The 21,772-nt window shown below is 35.6% G+C and overlaps 2 protein-coding genes across 7 annotated transcripts; one reads left to right on the top strand and one right to left on the bottom strand.

The window, feature by feature from the left end:
• Positions 1 to 944: 944 nt before the first annotated feature.
• On the bottom strand, positions 945 to 16,095 carry chrm1a (cholinergic receptor, muscarinic 1a). Of its 5 annotated transcripts, none has more exons than XR_015507404.1 (4): positions 13,864 to 13,941; positions 6,765 to 7,569; positions 2,336 to 3,932; positions 945 to 2,181 (listed from the first exon to the last, which is right to left on the bottom strand). XR_015507404.1 is itself a non-coding variant. In XM_087281456.1 (4 exons), the coding sequence occupies exons 3-4, from the start codon at positions 7,467 to 7,469 to the stop codon at positions 3,240 to 3,242; spliced, it is 1,398 nt and encodes a 465-aa protein (XP_087137582.1). In that variant the 5' UTR covers positions 7,470 to 7,569; positions 13,864 to 13,927; positions 15,955 to 16,095; the 3' UTR covers positions 945 to 3,239. The 5 variants fall into 5 exon arrangements, 3 of the variants coding, with proteins under 3 accessions (XP_087137582.1, XP_087137583.1, XP_087137581.1); XM_087281456.1 differs by adding an exon at positions 15,955 to 16,095 and having other exon boundaries at positions 945 to 3,932; positions 13,864 to 13,927; XM_087281457.1 differs by adding an exon at positions 14,179 to 14,284 and having other exon boundaries at positions 945 to 3,932; positions 13,864 to 13,927.
• On the top strand, positions 14,974 to 18,699 carry bnip1a (BCL2 interacting protein 1a). Of its 2 annotated transcripts, none has more exons than XR_015507407.1 (6): positions 14,974 to 15,068; positions 15,377 to 15,469; positions 15,553 to 15,644; positions 15,799 to 15,903; positions 15,994 to 16,108; positions 17,217 to 18,699. XR_015507407.1 is itself a non-coding variant. In XM_087281482.1 (6 exons), the coding sequence occupies exons 1-6, from the start codon at positions 14,985 to 14,987 to the stop codon at positions 17,411 to 17,413; spliced, it is 690 nt and encodes a 229-aa protein (XP_087137608.1). In that variant the 5' UTR covers positions 14,974 to 14,984; the 3' UTR covers positions 17,414 to 18,699. The 2 variants fall into 2 exon arrangements, 1 of the variants encoding a protein (XP_087137608.1); XM_087281482.1 differs by having other exon boundaries at positions 15,990 to 16,108.
• The last annotated feature ends 3,073 nt before the right edge of the window (positions 18,700 to 21,772 follow it).

The following is a 21,772-nucleotide window of genomic DNA, read 5'->3' as shown; positions in this document are numbered from 1 at the left end:
ATCTCTCTCTTCTGTATGTTGTAGTGCTGTTTTTATGCCATAGTAATTGTAGTGCATTGAGTGTGAGATGGGACTCGCATACCGGGAATGTATGTATTTTGTTTTGGCCGCTTTGTATAATCCTGATTTATTTTTTGGTTGGCCATCTGTTTCTAATGAGTCTTCTGCTTTTGCTACTAAAAGCAGACTAGTTCAGTAAAAAGAAAAAAAAAAATGAAAGCCTGCATATGTTCAGTGTAAAAGTAGTCTGATAGTGTTTGCATTTGGCTTTTTAGTGGTTAATTATTGTGATTTTCCTGATTGCAACAGAAATACTGGGAAATCTCTGTAGACTGATGTCATTTCATACCATTCAGCCTTATATGATCATAAATGTTGACAAAATTACCCGTTTTGTCATCTCTTTAAAAATTACGCTAGAAAATCATTCAAATACTAGCTCTTAAGTGACTTTGGTGAAGTAGCAACAGTTTCTGCTGTTCTGACATCAGCTGCGGATGTGAATGAATGGCGGAAGAAAGGAATTCCTCAAACAAAAGGATTTTTAGACTCTCCATGTTCTTTTTTATGTACACAATTATGCCATAAAACTGTTGTACAAATGCAAAACTAAACTCGTAGCAGAGCGATATGGCTAATTAAGCCATGATCGAACTGTTGTAAAAGCAATATCACACTTGCAATATCACACACTCCTCTCACCAGTGCTGATTCACAGCCGTATCACCCTGCTACACATGTGATATTGCTCATATGAAGAGCACAATAGCTTTGTTTCTCACAGTACATCTTATAAAAAAAAATTCTAAATGACATTTTATTTTAAATTTTGAAGAAATTTCATCAGTAGTTCACAGAACAAAATGTTAAATTTTACTCAAACATAAATCATAAACTTAGATAAACTGATCATTGTCAAATGGTCCCTTAATTTTCACCATATATAAAGTAGCACTTTGTATTCAAGCGTATGCTTACATGAAAACAATGTATTAAAAAAGACACTGAAATAAAACACTGAATTCAAAAATCACTGAAATATTCTTTGTCTAGACAGAGGTTGTCATTAAACTTACTCATTATACATTCAACTATATACACAGTATACATTCAACATGTAATACATGTGATTTCTTATACATTCATTTTTAAATTGAGCAAGTTTTCATTTTCAGGCCTTTAAAACTGATTTTGATTGAAGCTGTGGTCATGTAAACATATCTATTACATTGCACTGTAAATACACACACAATGATAAAACGCATTTTACACAATTACAAATAGTTTTTCCCTATCTCACTGCTGCTTTCATATCTAGAGTTCTAATACAAAGTTATGTCAAGAGTTTATTCCTCACAAACACATACCCAGATGCTACATTGTTATTTTTTCAGTGCTCGCTAAGGCAATGAAAGTGTAAAAACTGATACAAAAACAGAGAATCTGAACATCATGCTCAGCTTATATACTACTAGGATCTTTTCAAGGCATTTGGCATCATAATACAGCATTTGACAGGATTGGTCAATAAATGCTGAATTTAGTGATACCACAAAAACTGTAAAAAATCAACTTAAAAGGTCATGAAACCCTGGACTAAACCAACAGATTTGTGTGTTGACAACAATCAAGACAACGTTAGCATCTGTTAGCTTTAGTTGTAGGGAACAACTGGCTAATTTTGGGACTGCCAGTCCTAAGATGATGTGAGGACAATGTCTATTTATTACATTTCCGTTTAGTCATTCAGCAGATGCTTTTGTCCATAGCAACTTACAATTGAGAAGGTATTCAGCAATTTAACAAGAAAATGTTATGTGCTCTTAAGTGAAGTGCTATTCAAAGTAACTTGGATGTCCTCAAAGAATTTAGTGCTAAAGTAGTTTTATTTTATTTTTTTAGAGAGAGAGAGAGAGTATGTGTGCTTTAGTGGGTGGTTTTGGTATTATTCACCAGGGTTCAATCGTTCTTGGAGGAGATGGGTTTTTAGTTGTCATTTAAAGGAGTGTATTAGCAATCGAGTGGGAATGGGAAGATCATTCCACCAGCGTGGAAAATTGAATGAAAAGGTTTTGGAAAGTGACTTATAGTCTTTCTGCGATGGCATCACAAGGTGGTGCTCCCACTCTGATCAAAGGCTCCTGGAGAGTGTTTAGACCAGGGGTGCCCGGTCTTGGAGGGCTGGTCTCCTGCAAAGTTTAGTTCCAACCCCAATCAGATACGCTGGTTAATCAAGCTCTTACTAGGCTTTCTAGAAACAACTGTGCAGGTGTGTTGAGGCAAGTTAGAGATCAAAGTTGCAGGACACCGGCCCTCCAGGACTGAGTTTGGACACCCCTGTTGTAGACCTTCAGCAGCAGGTAGAGGTAAAAGAAGCAAGCATCAGTGATTTAAACTTGATTCAAGCTTCAACTGTTAACCAGGGAGATAAAGAGAGGTGTTGCGTGGGCTCTTATTAATCATGATTATTCTTATCCTGTGAAATGACACTGCTTCTGAATTATTCGGTCAAGTAGTGAGACCATGCTTTTATAATGGGCTGTGGTACCAGTAGTGTTGTTCGAGTCTGTACTGCAATGTATAAAACAAAGTGCTGATAGCAGCATATGATGAGTGGATACCTGAACACTGCTGGTTGACCATTGTGTTCATACACTCAACAGATATGGCTGTGATTGTCTCTAATGACCAACAGTTTACAAAGGAGCTTCTCAGGCAATGGAGTGTTTGAAAGCCGTGTCTAGTAGCTGATCTGACATGATTTCCTCAAGCCCATTTAAAATGCTTTTTTTTTTTAATTCTGAGAGAGATTTGAGATAGAACTGAAAGATGGGACTCTCACTAACTCATTCACTGCTCTTTAGCTTATTTCCTGATTCATCAGAGGTTACCACAGCAGAATGAAATGCCAATTATACTCTGGCAATTATACTCTGGCTATACTGTAAGCCAGCACGATCCTCAGTGCTTGCACACTACCCCATTCATACAACTAAGTCCAATTTAGTTTATCTAATTCACCTATACACCTATTCCAATTCACCTATACCATTTCATTGGACTGTGAAGGTAAGCGAAGCACCCAGAGGAAACCCACATGAAGACAACATGCAAACTTCACACAGGAAGGCCTCCTGGTCCAGCCTTAACTTGAGTCAGCGATCTTCTTGGTGTGAGGCAACTGTGCTAGCCACTTAGCCACCGTGGAGGCAGGTTTCGGTAGAATGTACATGACATATTCAGGCATTTCCATTCGGGGTCCACCTTATTCCCTTCTTATGTTCCTTCCACCTACAGAGCAGCAGTGCCCTAAATGTGACACGGAAGTGTTTGTTACAGAGCGCGTAGCAGAGCGGATTGACTGTGCTGTTAACATAGCAGAGCCAGTATCCCAGTTTCCAAAGTCTCTCAGGAACACAATTGTCGCAGAACGTGGATACCAGAACCATGATGTTATATGGTGTCCATGTTACAATGAAAGCCAGAAGAATGGCACTGAGGGTCCGGGCTGCTTTCTTCTCCTTGATCAGTGATGAAGTGCGGGCTTTTCTGCTCCTCTGACCTGCGTTCAGTAATAGAGCAGAAGCTTGTGTGGTTGCAGGATTCATAAGGGAATTCGGACTTTCTGACTGATCGCTGTTGTTCATGGTGGCATCGTGAGGTTTATTGGCCGCAGACTTATCCATTCCAACTAGCGGGATGTATTTGTTATTATGGTCTGTTCTTGAAGAAATAAAGTCCACTTGTGGATGGTTGTTTGTAGCGTATGAGTTGGAAATGTCTTCCCTTTCCCTTTGTTTCTTCCAACAGGCTGCTGTTCGATGGGTGAAGCTTGGACAGACAGGCCTTGGTTCATTTCTGAGCTGCTGCTGCTGCTGGTCTGTTTGTGGTCTGACATCTTCATTACTGCGAGAACTGCTCTGACATGATCTCTGAAAGACAGGAATTAAAATTTAAGAATTTTTTTAGATTTAAGAATGTTACACATTTTTACACTGTATAAATTTGACTTAGTCAATTTTTAACAGTCAATGGTGTTTTTTATGTTGTGTTTTATATAATCCTTGTTTGTTTGCTACATGCTATATGCTAATGTTCTTTTAAAATGTTGCACAGTGCCCCTCTATCAGCTCCTAGTTAAATAAAAAGCTAAAATATCCTTTATTAATATCAATGCTACAGTAAAGTATATTAAATATTATCGTGTTTTTGAACCATATTATGATCTTGAACTGATCTGTTGTGGTAATTCTATTGTTGCTATAGTAGTACAATAGCTATAGTAATATAAACAAATATGTACATTTTCTACAACTATATATTGTACTTCAATACACCACAGTGGACAGTAGTAATATCAATCAAAGTACACTGTAGTGTAATGCAAGACTCAGTTCTTGATCCCTTCATTTTTACATTATATACTGTATGTTACGGCAAGACCATATCATTAAAAAACATGAGGTTAGTATCCACTGTTCTTCCAACGATACACTTTTCACTCACCAGCCACTTTTCTAGATAGTACTGGGTATTGGGTTTGTACCCCCTAATCCTTCGTGGCATTAATTTAATAAGGTACTGGAACTATTCCTCAGAGATTTTGTTCCATATTGGCATGATAGAATCATGCAGCTGCTGCAGATTTGTCAGCTGCACATCCATGATGCAAGTCTCCCATTCCACCACATCCCAAAGGTACTCTATTGGATTGAGATCTCGTGACTGTGGAGGCCATTTGAGTACAGTGAACTCATTATCTTGTTCAAGAAACCAGTCTGAGATGATTCACACTTTATGACATGGTGTGTTATCCTGCTGGAAGTAGCCATCAGAAGATGGGTTCACTATGGTCATAAAGGAATGGACATGGTCAGCAACAATACTCCGTGGGATTGACACAATGCTCAATTGTTAATAATGGGCCAAAAGTGTGCCAAGAGAATTTCCCCTACATCTTTACATCACCAGCAGTCTGAACCATTAAAACAAGGGAGCATGTATCCATGCTTTCATGTTGCTGATGCAAAATTCGACCCTACCATCCGAATGTTGCAGCAGTAATCAAGACTCATCAGACCACGCAAAGTTTTTCCAATCTTCTATTGTCCAATTTTGGTGAGCCTGTGCGAATTGTAGCCTCAGGTTCCTGTTCTTAGCTGACAGAAGTGGCACCCAATTTGGTCTTCCGCTGCTGTAGCCCATCCGCCTCAAGGTTGGATGTGTTGTGCTTTCAGAGATGCTCTTCTGCATACCTTGGTTGTAATGAGTGGTTATTTGAGTTACTCTTGCCTTTCTATCAGCTCGAACCAGTCTGGCCATTCTCCTCTGACCTCTGGCATCAATAAGGCATTTGTGCCCACAGAACTACAGCTCACTGGATATTTTCACTTTTTCGGACCATTCTCTGTAAACCCAACCCAAGAGTTTGTTGTGCGTGAAAATCACAGTAGATCAGCAGTTTCTAAAAAACTCAGACCAGCCTGTCTGGCTCCAACAACCATGCCACATTCAAAGTCACTTAAATCATCTTTCTTTCCCATTCTAATGCTGGGTTTGAACTGCAGCAGATCGTCTTGACCATGGCTGCGTCCGAAACCGCCTACTACTCAGTAGGTACTGCATTTGAATTTAAACGTACTACTCGGCCGTTAGAAAAGTACGTTCTATGAACGTGAAAAGTATGAATGGAATTCGGACGTACTACATCCGCCATTTTGTCATTGTCACGTGACAAACCTGCGTCAATTGCGTCGCTTTACTCCCATTCATGAATTCGTTCGTGGGGCATCATGGGATAGCGCAGCATGCATGTGATGCGCACTTTAGAATCTGGCCAGAAGTAGTAAGTCATCCGGGTACTTCTCGCATACTGATTTTCGAATTCTATGAATTCGGTCATACTACTCGGCTCGCATACTGATTTTAGCGTCCTATATAGTATGGAAGTATGCGGTTTCGGATGCAGCCCATGTCTACATGCCTAAATGCACTTGCTGCCATGTGATTGGCTGATTGGAAATTTGCGTTGAGCAGGTGTACCTAATAAAGTTGCCTGTGAGTGTACATCTCCTCTCAACCTGATCATTTGTACAAATTCACAAAACTAAAAGATTGTGTAGCTGATATTAACATTACCGCCTATTGCAGGTGTGTCCAAACTCATTCCTGGAGGGCCAATGTCCTGCATAGATTAGCTCCATATTCCTTTAACACACCTCCCTGGAAGCCTCTAGTATATCTAGACAAAAAGGCTTGATTAACTGGTTCAGGTGTGATTGATTGGGGTTGAAACAAAAATATGCAGGACACCAGCCCTTCAGGACTGAGTTTGGACACCCCTGGCCTACTGGAAATACAGCATTTTAAGTGAAGAAGGGATTTTTTCAGCAACATTGTTGCCTGTAAAACATTTCCTTTTTAGGAACATTGTAGTCTTTTAAACAAACCTCAAGATAAGGGAAATAATAAAATGTGACCATAAATAAACAAGGAAAAAATGTAGCCAACAGAGGGAGCAAGAAGAACCAGAATGATTTCAGATTCCCTAAGGAACCTTTTAATAAACAAATCTTTTTTTAACACCCAAATTTAGGCTTGTTTGTATTTGAAATAACTTAACATTTGTTTGAATGTGATCTGTAATGAAAACAAAAAGCATTTTAAGTGTTCAACAACAGCATTTTATGTCATGCTTTACCCACTGTGATGCAAACTAAAGGAAAAAAATAAATAATGGACAAGGTCTTTACTGTAAAACCCACCTGAGATGCATTTCCAGTTCGTCCTCCCTGTGACGCCATCAGTCCAGCCAGCTTCTGAGAGCGCTTCTCTGTCTCACGATACACACGCCAGTACAATGCCACCATCACACTTACTGGCAGGTAAAATGCAGCGATGGCTGTTCCAAAGGTGATCACAGGCTCTGACAGAAACTGTATTGAACACTCATTTTCCTGAACAGTCCGTTCCCCAACTATATACTGCCAAAACAAAATTGCTGGAGCCCAAATCACAAACGAGATGGTCCACGCTAGAGAAATCATTATCATGGCTCTTTTGGGTGTTCTTTTAGCTCGATAGGTCAGAGGTCGCATGACAGAAAGGTAGCGGTCAATACTGATGGCCAGCAGGTTCATAACAGAGGCGTTGCTTGCCACATAGTCCACAGCCAACCACACATCACAGGCAAGATTGCCTAAAGTCCACCCATTAAGCAAGATGTATGTAGTATAGAGGTTCATCGAGATGGAGCCCAAAATTACATCAGCCACCGCCAAGCTTAAGAGAAAGTAGTTGCTTACTGTCCTCAGGAGTGGGTTGACCCGAAAGGAGATCATGACCAGGACGTTACCTGTGATGGTGATGAGGGACAGGGGAACAGTTATGAAGGTGATCATGGCTGTCTTCCATGAGATGAAACCAGGGATGGGACTATCTGTCCCATTGATGAAACTGGAGAGATTCATGATGAACTGAAGAAGGCAGGAGATATGTGATTATGTTTGTCTTTTAAAAGTTGGATGTTTCTGTTGTGTGTCTTTTTGTAGAGTCTTCATTTTTGCTTATCTGTGTAAACAAAAATCAAGGAACAAATTCAAAAGTCAGTCATTGTTTTCTGATGTTGCATGTTTTAGCTACTGTATGTTTACCTTCTTTTTCTAACCACAAAACACCAAATAAAAAAGTCCTGGTCAAGCATGTCTACATATACAACAGAAGTGATGGCAAAACATTAAAGTATGATCCCATGTGACACATGGCATACAGTATATTCCACTATATAAAACCTGATAAATCTAGATTACTCAAAATATTTGAGTGAACCAACTTTCACTATCTATTTTTATTTAAGTAATTAAAAGCTGACAATTTTATTTTTTGTAATACACTAACACAACAGAGTTGGACAACAGGGGTGAGGATCAATGTGCAGTTTATTTTTAAGATTAGTCAGGCAGACAACGGTCAAAACAGGGGTAAACAGATGCATACAGATAATCCAGAATCATGGTCAATAAAATAGGTGAGCGGTTTGTACAGACGGCAGGCAGGATAAATAATAAGACAAAGCAAGGGTCAAAACACAGCTAGACAAGGCAAGGGAAACCCTGTTGTAATGTCAGTAACAGATAACAAGACTCGGTAATGTCTGTGTGTTTGCGTGCTGTTTATATGATCCATGTAATCAGTCCTTGAGCAACTCCCAGCTGTGTATGTGTGTAATCAAAAAAGTACCGGTACAGGTGTGAGTGTGTAGTGCATGGCGGGACTTGTAGTTCGATAGTGTGGTGTGTGTGTGTGTAGTTCTCTGTCGATGTCCAGTCGCTGGATCGCTGGTGCTTGTAACATACACCAACATGTTTGTGATTATATTAACGCTATCTCATGACAATTTGTAACTTTTGATTTAGTAGCTAATTCGTACGAATACGTACAATCTAATTTGTACAATTTAGTATAATTTGCTCATCACCCAATGACGGTTGGGGTTAGGGGTGGGGTTGGGTTCCACGCCTCCTTTTTTAAAACCGTTCATTTTTATACGACTGAACTTGTACGAATTAGCCACTAAACTGACAAAACGTAAAATACTTATGTTTCCTCGTGAGATCAGACTGGATTATACACAATTTTCTCTCATTAACACAGTCTCCTGCTCCTGGCTTCATACTTTTCTAATTGCAAATACAATTTAATTGAACTGTTGAATTAATTAATTTGTGTTTGCTTAAACATCACATTGTTATTATGATTGTCTTAGCTGTAAAATTCTATCAAAGAGACTAGAAAGAATATAGTTATGAATCATGCAATATATCTTTAAGTATTTTCAACTCATCCTCAACTAAACCACAGGTTCTACTCTTCACCACAATGGTGACCTAACAAATTTTGATGAAACAGAAACCTTTAAATCCCAACATAGCACAAGATTGAAGACCGAGAAGACTGAAGATGTAGTTCTTCTTATGTTTATCTTGTTTATGCTTAGTTTCATAATAAAAACATTTGTAAAGCATGCTGGGAACTTATGAAATCTGTTTCTATTTAGTCAGTTTAGGTCTTAATACAGTATTTTTTAGTTACATACATTTCTATTAAGCACAATAGACTTTTTTTAAAAAATGGGTGACATTAATATCAGCTTTCAGTTTTACAGTGGAATTTTTGCCAAGAAACAATTTGTAATTTAAAGCATTAATTGATATAATTCTTGACCATTCTTTGTGCGCAACTGTGCATCATTTTGATAAACTAAAGGAACAAAAACATTACACAACCCATGGAAACCCCCCAAAAGTATTTTCTTCAATGAGCTGCATGTCTCTGAAACTGAACAAATAATCAAAATGAGCTGTTGTTGCGCTGGACACAACAGGTTCATCTACCTCAGTGAAGAAAGTAAATGTACTGTATTTGGTGATCCATTTCAGTATATCTGGATTTATCACATATTGTTTGCTGTGTCTGGGGAAGTGCATGAATGTGTAGTCATGCACATAGAAACACAATCAAGGTCAGAAGTTTCATTAAATTATCCATTCATCATTGAGGAAGCAGAGATCCGGGATGCAGGGGTGGACTCACTCAACACCCAAGCTGAAGTCACTAAGGTAGTCTGCAAGCTCTGCAGTGGCAAAGCAGCAGGGGTGGATGAGATACACTCTCTGTACCTCAAGTCTCTGGATGTTGGGGGGATGTCTTGGCTGACATACCTCTAGAGTACAACATCATGTGGCGGTCGGGGACAGTACTTCTTAACTGGACAACTGGCATGATGGTTTCCATTTTCAAGAAGGGGGGCCAGAGAGTTTCTTGCAACCAGATCACACTCCCCAGCCTCCCTGCCAAGCCTATACCAGTATACTAAGAGAAGGATCAATGGAACAATGCAGGTTCGTCCAGGCTGCGGAACACTGGACAAGCTCTGTAACCTCACTAGGATGCAAGAGGGTTCATGGGAGTATGCCCAACCAGTCCACATGTGTTTTGTGGACCTAAAGAAGGGATTTGACGTGTCCCTCGTGGTACTCTCTGGGGGTGCTCTGAAAATGGGGTTGGAGGGGTCTGTAAAAGACTGTCTGGGGTCTGCATGATTATAGAAGGTGTTTGGTTGGCAAAAAGTTAGACTTATTCCTGATGCATGTTGGACTCCTGCAGGACTGATCTTTGTCATCGGTTCTAGTCTTTATTTTTATAGACAGAATTTCTAGGGACTATGTCTTGGGCCGAAGGGAGTCTGATTTAGGGCCTACTGCTGTTTTCACATGATGTTGTCTTGTTGGCTTCATTAAACAAGATCCTTCAGCATATACTGGAAGGTTTAAGGGCTCGTCTGAAAGAAGGTGGCCTGCCATCTCCAGGTTGGAGGAGAGTCCTTACCCCAGATGTAGGAGTTTATGTATCTTGGTTTTGTTCACGAATGAAGGAAGGATGGAATGTGAGATTGACTGGCAGATTGGGTCTTGACCAAAAGGACAAGCTCTCTGATACAAGTGTCCCAAATAACATAAGTGGTCAAAATGAGTTCTGGCCCAGTGACTTGACCTTGGATAAGTGGAAAAAATGAGTTGATAAAAAAAAAAAAATTATCAAGAATCATCCCTTCTTTAATATCATTTGCCTTTGTTGGACCAGATGGATTGGCTAACATACTTTTAAGGTTTTAATAAACAGTAAAGCAGTTTTGTTAATTAAAAAAAAAGTCAAATATCATGTGAAACTATTCTTTAAAAAGTTTATTTAAAAGAATGTTCTTTTAAATAATTTTTAGAATAATTTATTAGACCAATAAATTCACAGATCAATGTATGAGCATCATCTGTACTGTTTTGCATATTGAAAGCATTAAACTTAACTTAAAGTAAGCGTACTATATGATTAAAAACCTTTTTTTGCAGAAAAGAGCAATATCCTTCATCAATATTTAACAGAACTTCAACAGGACTCTGTTGAAACTAGGACTATTTCTTAAAAACAGTTTATATTATTTGAAAAATAACCACCTATATCAATATCAATAACCACAAAACCACCTTCTGGGTGGTTTTGACAAAGCACTGGAAGAACACATTCTCTTCTCCGTATGCACCAGACACATTTTTATCAACACTCCATATTTTTGGAAAACATTGTGATTTACACAGCTTTAAGGAATTGACGAAGGAGTATAATAGGCATATTCTAAACTAACTTTGACTTGTCAAGTTTATTGCTGTCTCTCTGATTTGAAGTGCTTTTTTATCATCACTTGTAAGTAACTTTAATGACAGCAAAGTTTGATAAGTCAATACAAATACATGACAACAAAATACACACAAAAAATAATAATTACAATAAACTAAGCATGTAAGTATTTGTTCATGCTGGCCTGTTTACTGATGGCCATCTGGAAACACACTATCGAGCACTGAAAGTCAATATCTCTTCATGTGTGTTTAATTTACTTGCACTATAGCAACTATATATTGTAAACACTACAGTATACTATAAGTCACTGTGTACAAAAGCATCTACAAAATGACTGAGTCAATTCTTTGTTATATAATCTTAAATGTTTTTTACAGGACCATCAGAGTTCGACAGTCTGTTGATGTTAGAATGAATGTTAAAGACAGTGGATTTAGGAGTATGTTACCTGGGGTTAGTGTAGCGCACAATTAAAACACTCACTAATGCCACTTGCTATATAAAAAAGACTTTAAGCACTTGACAAACAGCACTTTCTAGTCCACGGATGCAGATCCTTCTTCTAAATGCTTTAGTTAATCCCGTTAGACAGGTTCCTCTGTATAAAAAATCATCAGTCAAAATGGGACGCTAACTCCACCCTCAGCAGAAATCAACAACATATTTGTGGATTGTTACTGTCCATCGGCAAATATAATTAATATTTATATTTACTAGAAATTTACTACAATATTCAACTTTACTGCAAAAAAAAATGCTTTTCTAACTTTTCTAAGATTTTTTTTTGTCTACTTTCTAGTCCAAATATCAAACAAAAATAAATCAAGAAGTATTTTAGACAAGTAAAACAAATTGTTTTATTTAAGAAATCATGAGTCAAAATTTCCTTAAGTAAAATAATCTGCCAATGTGGTGAGTAAAATAAACTTATGTGAAAATGAAAAACAAAATTATTTTACTCTGGCAGATTATTTTGCTTGTTTTAAAGTAAAAAACTCACTTCATTATTTTTTAAAACAAGACAATATGTTTTACTTGTCTAGAAAAGGCTTTTTGAGTTAATCATTTTTAGATATTTGGACTAGAAACAAGACAAAAACTCTAAGAAACACTTTGGTTTGCAGTGTATGCATTTTGCAAATCGTTCTTGTTTCTACTTAATCCTCAGTAACACAATGTAGTGAAAAATACCTAAACTAAATGCTATATTTAAAATACTTGTCATTTTCACTCACTATACCGTCCAGCTTATAATTTAAAAAAGCTGTAATAAACGTCTCAAACCCTTTAACAGTCATTGTTACCGCCTGGTTGTCCTTTTTTCCATAGGTTATCATTATCATATCATAATATTTATCAGAGTTGTGTCAGTATATTATTCAATCCAAAATGTGGGCCAAAACATTTTTTAAGGAGTAAAAAAATGCACCTTAAAGAGCTAATCACCAAACAGGGTCAAAACAAAGTATTGGGTAATGGCATGTGAACCTCAATCAATTTTTGACAAATCTTCACAAAAGGAAAAAACAGGATTGGTGGACTAGCTTAGTTATCTAAGCATAAGGTTTTGAGGGAAAACTCATTAAGAAGTGCTTTTGCATATCATAATAGGAAAAGATTTAAGTTATTTCAAACCTTTTTTATTTATTTATATCATGACTTTATGCTTTATGACTTTTTTGCATTTTCGTCTGTGACCTAAAATTAACATTATTTGTACAGCTATGAAAAAAATTTTAACTTACCACTTAGAGACAACTTCTCAGGAATTTATGGTGTGTAGGTCTTAGTAAAAAAATATTATTATTATTATTATTTTATTATTAAAAATACTGTAATTTAATGCTTTTTTTCTTTCAAAAAATTTTGGTCTTTTCTTGTGATTAAAATTCTGGGGTATTCCACAAAAATAATCTTAGTACTTGGTATTGTGTTAGAATAAAACAAACTATTTCTTATTTTTATTTCAAACATGGCTCTAATACCAGTAGTTTACAGAATAAAATAGTTGTTTTAGAATAATGAAATAAAGTAGACTATTACTATCAAACAAATATTACACTATATGATTATAGCATAACATTATATCTGTTGAGCAAACACACTTAAATCATACGGAGATAATAATAATACAATAATATAATAATGTCATGCAGTGCAAGTTGTCGCACATATAATTTTTTAAAATATATATACAGTTAACAAAGTTAATATATATAGTAGTTTATGTTTTGCAGTAATGTTTGGGCCCAAACAATAGTATTGTATTTAGTAACGTTAACATGAATCATGAATAGTTTTACTTTTGCTTTACAACTGTTCATTTGTGTAAAATCACAACTAACTGGTGCAACAACTCCATACAATCTTCTTAAACTATGAAAATTTTCAGCAACATTATAAAAATTCAGAGATTGTTCAGGGACATGAAATTAACCATTTGGCAATTAAAGTAATACTTACTGTAGTAGTTTCCATGCACAAACCCGAACCAAATATTAATTGTGTACACATTAATGCACATAAAATCATGTTGTCTATTTTTTTTTTCATTCACAAATGTCTTAAACAAAATGAAACATTTCACTTCAAAATTTTAGTTTTTTTCTTTTTTCAAAAACATTTCTGTTATATTATATTACTCAATAAATTCCACAAAGGAAAACGTACCTGCTGCATCCTCTCAGATCTGTTGCTCTGCAAGTGTCTCTCATGCTCTGAACTCTCAGCTCACCTGTACAGTGCAAATATTCAATGAGTCCAACAATCAAACAAACTCTGGAGCTGGAAAGCTGGACAACTGCTGACATGCCTCACTGCCAAAACAAACAGTGAATGTACAGGACCAGATCCCAACTTCCTTCTCAACTGTAAACTAGCAAATGTCTAAAACTGAGAATTAAAACTGATAAAGCTAAACTGTGCCAAAAGCTTGTCTGCTTTTTGATAGAGGTGGGCTGGCTACTGTAAATAACACTCAGTTACCTGTAAAAGTATAGTGTCAAAAAAGAAATTAAAGAGATAGTTAATGTTAATGTTAATGTTTCTCTCGTTTGTACAATATTTGGATGTTGGTTTTCTTCTCACTACCACTAGATGTCAGCAGAGACTATATATGTATTGACTTGTTGGGAAAGTAGAAGTGTTGGAGAAATAACTCCACTTCTAATTTTTGCAAGGATGCTGGCCAAATCGGTTAAATCAGATAAAAAAAAAAAAATAATAATAATAATAATAATAATAATAATAATAATAATAATAATAATAATAATGAAAGATCTGATTAAATTATATTAATTTATTTAATAAAAATATGAATTGTAAAGCATTAAAAACTAAATAAATTAATTTAATTTAGATAAATAGATTTTTAGGTTAATAAAATAAATGAAGTTACTTGAAAAAAAAACATTCCTAGAGTTGGGTTGCGGCTGGAAAGGCATCTGCATGTGCTGGTTAAGTTGATGGTTCATTCCGCTATGGCGACCCCTGGTTAATATAGGGGCTTTAAGCCAAAAAGAAAATGAATGAATGAATGAATGAATGAATGAATGGACGAACGAACTTGGAAAAACAAACAGATAGCTGATGATTATAAAAGAAAATGACGCAAGACTATGCCTCAGAAAAGTCGTGAAAATGTGTTTCAAATTAAACCCATTTTAAACATTTAGTCATCAGAAGAAAACAGTAAATAAACACACTGAGAAAATAAGGAGCGTCACGACTTTTATTTTGAAAATTGGCAGTTTTTTTTGCGTCCGGAAGCTGTAAGCCTTCAGACTGCAACGATGGCAGCATCTGCTGATGTACACGTCCGAATATGTGAACAAGAAATAATCAAGTTTGATTTAGAATTAAAAGCTCTTGTTCAGGTATGAATCAAACTCTATTTCTAAAGCTTAAACCTGACAAAAGTTTCATATTAGTGCGTTTAGGCACAATATTTTTTATAAAATCTTGAAAATGTTGAATAAATAAATTACAAATAGAATGAATGAATTGCATTTTTACGTTATCAAGTTAACCAAATCATTTTATTGTTATGTTGACTTAACATGTAACATATTATACAATATAACTTGTTCTGAATACTAGTCTTATATTGTAAATAATGATAATGTTTGTTAAATGTTATTCTCCTGTGTCCAGCATTATTACTAATGAATTAAAAACATTGCAGGATGTCAATGAATGCACAGGACCACAAAGCAAATTGACAGATTTAAATCTTATAGTGAAAGAGAAATTCAACAAGCTAAGACAGCGCATCCAGGTGAGAAACATTATGTGTAAATGGTTTGTTTATTAAACAAATTCTGAATTTAAAACAATTCAATCCCGTCTTTTTCTAAACAGGACCTGGAACAGATGGGCAAAGAACAGGACAAGGAGTCTGACAAGCTTATGCTTCTCTTAAAAGTTGAAGGACATCGAAAACAGATGCTGAGGTAAATCTGATGAGTAAAAAGCCCTAAAATCACAGCTTACTCTGAATGCTTTTAATGTAAGAGAACAGTACAACGTTTAAAAATACAAAAGTTCTGTTTAACAGGAAGGATGAGTGTTTGTTTGTCTTAAATGAAGAGTGTGTTTTTCTTGCAGTAATCAGACAGCATGGAGGAAAGCTAATCTTGCCTGTAAACTGTCCATTGATAAGCTGGAGAAGGAAGATTTATTAAATTCTGAGGATATGTCGGTGAGACACAGGTGAGTGTATACAAATGCAAAATCTTCACTAATCATGTTTTTAACCTTTACCTCTGATCACCTGAATTCTCTTTCCATCTGATCAGAAAGATGACAAAAGAGAGCCTGGCTCAGACCTCCAGTGACATAACAGAAAGTCTGATGAGCATCAGCCGGATGATGTCACAGCAGGTCCAGCAGAGCGAGGAGACTATGGGCACATTAGGTGAGTTTATGCCAAAGGAGTAAGTTACCAAAAACTAAAAATTCTATTATTTAATCACTCTTCACTTGTTTTAAACATGTTTGAAACATTGTTTTTTTAATTCTGTTAAACACAAAAAAAGATATTTTGAAGAAAGCTGGAAACCTGAAACCATTGCACTTCCATTGAATTACTTTTTACGACGATGAGTGTTACCTGTTCCTAACATTCTTCAAAATATCTTTTTATGTGTTAAACAGAATAAAAAAACTTATAAAGGTTTGGAACAAGTGAACGGTGTGTAAATTTACATTAATTTACATTTTCTAATTTTCGAGAGGCTCAAATGTATCTCAGGAAACACTTCTGAGGCTGCATAACAGTTTCATAATTTACAACAAAATTGAGAGAGCATTGGGCAAAACGAGATCAACATTTACTCATTTCCAATGCAAATTTTACTTTATAAACTCAAAAGTCAAAAGTTGGTCAAAGATACTTTCACACAAACTGTTTGCCATGAAGGTTTTGATTGGTGCCTTTTACTAAATACCTTGGCACAATTATTGACTCTAAACTCTCCTTTGATGAAAATTGTGCAGCCGTGTGTAATGTTAATGTTTTATATCTTTGTCCATTTGTTGTGGTCACTATGTTTGTATTTATGAAATGAGGACTCTTGACTGCAAACCAAATCTACCTTCGGGTATAAATAAAGTAACATAAGCTACATTACATGGCATTATGTCACACACTAGAATAAAGCAAAAATTAAAAGACAGGATCTCAGCATCTTGGTAGCTCCTCTCTCAGAAAACAAAAATGTAAATATTAAAATTGTAAATGACTTTGCAAAAAAAAAACATCTAAATGCTGCCATTTAAGATCAAATCTGCTGTCTGCTGCTTTCATATCAAGATTTCTTAATATACTCATTCTTTATAAAGTAATCGGCCTGATATTGGTTATTAGTATCAACCCAAATATCCATACCAGTGCATTCCAAGTTACGTTTATTTGCTGAATGATGTTTTTAGTTTTTGATCATCCCACAGTAGCCTCTTTTTCTATTTAAGCCCTGTCTGAATGCTGAGAAACTAATGTGTTCCTGTTTGTTCCACACCTTTAGCAACATCTTCCAGGACTGTTCTGGAAACTCATGAAGAGTTTAAAGCCATGACAGGAACTATACAGCTGGGCAGAAAGCTCATCATTAAATACAACCGACGGGAACTTACAGATAAGCTGCTTATTTTCCTCGCTCTTGCTCTCTTCCTAGCTACAGTCCTCTATATTCTGAAGAAAAGACTTTTTCCTTTCTTTTGAGTAAATTAACCAAAATATAGGCTTATAGGAAATGACTGAAAGGTAAGTGTTCTTAAAAAGAGGAAGAGAGATGCACATACAGACTGTATAATCTTTTCACTTTTTTGTGAAACTCCGATCAAAATATCAATATGGATGGGTATGGATTATGTCGGTGTTAAGTTATTTTGTACAAAAATACCATCAAATATTTATGACAATATTATTGTTAAAGGAGCTGTATGTAAGAATCTGAATGTATCATTCATTCATTCATTCATTCATTCATTCATTCATTCATTCATTTTCTTTTCGGCTTAGTCCCTTTATTAATCAGGGGTCGCCACAGCAGAATGAACCGCCCACTTATCCAGCATATGTTTTACGCAGTGGATGCCCTTCCAACCGCAACCCAACACTGAGAAACATCCACACACTCAAGCACACACACTTGAATACACTATGGCCAATTTAGCTAATTCAATTCACCTGTACCGCATGTAGACTGTGGGGGGAACCAGAGCACTCAGAGGAAACTCTTGCAAACACAGGGAGAACATGCAAACTCCACACAGAAATGCCAACTGATTGTGCTACCCACTGCACAACTGTGATGCCCCTACGTATGTATTAGTAGATTTTATTTAAAATATGCAATAATGTTATTCCTTTATTCACTCATTTTCATTCAGCTTAGGCTCTTTATTTTATTAGGCTTTGCGACAGCAAAATGACCCGCCAACTTATCCAGCATATGTTGCACGCAGTGAATGCTCTTCTAGACCTTTTTTTTGACCTAGTTTGTTTATGGAAAATTCAAAAGATAGTGACGTTTATGTGTGCTCCAATTTTGCTATTTGAATACAATGCAATGTCAATGTGTAGTGCAAAGAAAGGGATTCACAGATCCCTCACAGAGCCTCACAGATCTAAAATGTTGATTTTTTTTTTTAGCGATTTTTTGTTTGCTAAAAGTATATCAATGCAAAGGTATTGATACCTTTAACTTATAATCAAAAAACAAGAAAGAACCTTCCTGCGAGTATGTTGTGTACATTATTAATTACGAGCGTTATGTGTACACGAGTATAGAATTAGCTGTCTGTAGTTGACTAAACGGCCAGCGGTGTCGCTACTGGCTAAAAGCACATTTGTGAACTATACATTTTTAGCCCCTTTAAGACTTATATTAAGCATTATAATGCATTATTGTTGCTGGAATATTTATTAAACAAAACTGTTTTGTTGTTAGTCCTGTCACAGCAGAAATGTTTGCAAAAAATTGCAATAAAATTATTTTAAAAGAACATCAGATTTTGAGGAGCCTTAATTTTTACATCAAAGTTTGTTTTAACTTTTTTTGATTAGTAAAACATCTAGAAAGTGGTCATTTAATTATGCAACATGATTTGTTTATACATTATGTTAGTTAGAGATCCAGAATCCTGACATGGTTTCAAATATTTGATAAATTTTAAAAACACCAATCGTTCAGAATATTTTTATGTTTTAAGATATGATGTGCTCTCAAAAGGTGCAGTTAAATGATTGATAAAACAGAAAAATATTAATATTATATGTAGTTTCTATTTAAAATTACTTTAGCTCCAGTAAGTCCTGAGAAACAATATTTTCAAGTGGTCTCTTAATTGATTTCATCGCTTCATACGCATTTAATTTTAGTAAATGTATTTTTATTTATTGTTATCAATATTGAAAAAAAGTAGTTTTTTTATCATACTTTAAAAATGAACATCATTTACAAAACATTTTAAATTATAACAATATGAAAGTTTGATTCTGGCTTGATAAATTAAATACATCTTTGCTGAATTAATATATTATTTTTCTCTTTACAAATCAATTCTATTTATGATATGGAAGAAAACAAATTAAGACATAATTATGAAACACATCATGTTTTATTTATTTGTTACTGCAATTATAATTATTATTCAACAAGTCTTATTTCATGGTTATACTACTGATCATGGTATTGATGTTGATTCTAGAAGTTGTTCAGTTTCTCCAGCTGAACCCAAAGCTATGAACTGCCGGGTGTCAATTGAAAACCTACTGTATGACAGGCAATTTAGGTGAGTTAAACTCGCATCCTGCACAGTGATGAAGCAGCAGCTGCTATGTCAGGCAGGGCACAACAGGAGTATCACAGAGGGGGGAAAAGCTCAGAAAAGCTCAGAGCTCCGCTGATAAAGAGGCATGCAACCCTGTCTTTCCTCCGATAAGACCCGGAAAAGCTGATTATTCCATCCCTGGTCTCTCTCCCTCTCCCTCTCTCTGTCATTCTCCTTCCATTGTGGCCAGAGGACAAGGTCTGTTATTTTTAGAGATGTGCGTCCATGTTATCTGACTTGTTCTTTTCAACGCCTCTGAAGAGTGGGCCACTATTGTAACTGTGTGACCTTTCTCTTTACCTCTCGGTGGCCCCATATTTGACTCAAAATGACACTCATTTCCACAGATGCATATATTTGTGCTGTAAGTAGACACTGGCTATAGTAGAGACTTTGGGAGTTGTGTTTGCTGATATGTGTGGAGAGGCTAGAGAGATGCCCAAGGACAGTCTATTACTCATTTTAAGTGGCAGCAAATGTGGATCACATTCCCTCCTCCATCCCAGTCTTTACATGCAGGGCCGTGCACTCTTACCTCTCTATGTCAAGCAAATTGTGCCATTCTGCACACTAAGCAGAGCACTTTTGTGTTGTCAATCAACGGTGACACCAGCCTTTACAAGAATAGCATACACAAATGGCCATTTCTGTATTTGGGTGTCTGTGTGTTGACAAAAATGTCTTGTGGGTGCATGGGGTATTATGAGTTTAGCTTTGAAATTAATCTGAGCTGCTGGTGAACTGTAAATGATTGCAAATCCACTAAATAGGGTTAAAACGTTTTTTTTTTTTTTTTTGAATGACCTGTTAAATCAAATAATAGATATTAATTGTAATACACTAAAAATGACTTTTGTTGTTTACTAAACTACTTATTTAAAACAATACAATTGTTGGCTTTGGTGTCAACTTAATTGTTTTATGTTTAAATTTGTAAAAATTAATACATTACCTAATTTATTTGTGTTGTAATACAAATCAATCATGTGGAACCCAGCATTTTTTTTGGCAGTGTATAACCTATTGCAAACACGAATGAATGGCATCTGCACTCAAAAATATGGCTTTTTGCTGCTTGTTCAAGTTACGCATTTAAAATGAGTTGAAACAACTAAATTCTAATTTTTTTAATTACATTTTTATGTTCAATTTACTTACATTTTTAAAAATTATTAAATTTACTTAATTTGTGTTAAGAAAACATAAAGAAATTGTGTGCAATCCATAGCATTTTTACTGTGTGTGCATTAATCAAGAGCGTGTGTACACAAGTTTAGGCACAATTAGCTGTCTGTAGTTCAATAAACGGCCAGCGGTGTCGCTACTGGCTAACAGCACATTTCTGAACTCCACATTTAAGCCCCTTTAATTATAATGATAAAGAATTATAGATTAAGCATTATTGTTGCTGGAATAATTATTCAACAAAATGGTTTTGTTGTTAGTCCCGTCACAGCAGAAATGTTGCAAAAAATTGCAATAAAATTATTTTAAAAGAACATTAGATTTTGAGGTGCCTGAAATTTTGGATCAGTTTATCAAGTGTTTCATTAGTGAAACATCTAGAAAATGCTCACTTAATGCAACATTATTTTTATACATGATGTTTTTATAGATTCAAAAACCTGACATGGTTTCAATTGTCAGATCAGTTTGCATTGGATTTGTGTTGAGAAAACATGAATGAATGTGCAACCCAGCATATTTTAACAGTGTGAAGTACACTGAAAAAAATATTCAAAGATGATTCCTTGGATTTACTCAAATTTTTTACATTAAGTGGTTGTAAACTATTTTTTAGGGGTGCATTTAAACAAACAAATTAAGTTGAACAACATTAAACTTAATTTGTTTGTTTAAATTCAACACAAATAAATTGTTTGCAACAGTTCTGCATGCAACACTTTTTTCAGTGTATAGCAGTTTGCGATTTTTATAGACGTTTATAGCACAGATGTTACACTGAGTATCACCATTCCATCCTGGGTCCTTCTTGATTTTAAACATTTCGCAAATATAGTTTGAGTTAAGCCTGTATAGAAATTCACATTCAATAAATAAACAGTCAAAATAAAATAAAAAAACTGTGAAAATTAGTTAAAGGCGCCTATAGACTTGCACTGCGTTTACCAAACTTACGACAAGAATAAACATGATTTATAAATCATATTTATGCTACAATACCCGTGTTTTAAAACTTTGCTCTCATTTCAGATAAAGCAGTTATAAATTATATAATGAAATA

Source organism: Danio rerio, chromosome 14 (assembly GCF_052040795.2).
Source record: "Danio rerio strain M-AB ecotype USA chromosome 14, GRCz13ab, whole genome shotgun sequence".
NCBI lineage: Eukaryota > Metazoa > Chordata > Actinopteri > Cypriniformes > Danionidae > Danio > Danio rerio.
The sequence above is the reverse complement of the archived record's forward strand: the minus strand, read 5'-3'. Positions and strand labels throughout refer to the sequence as shown.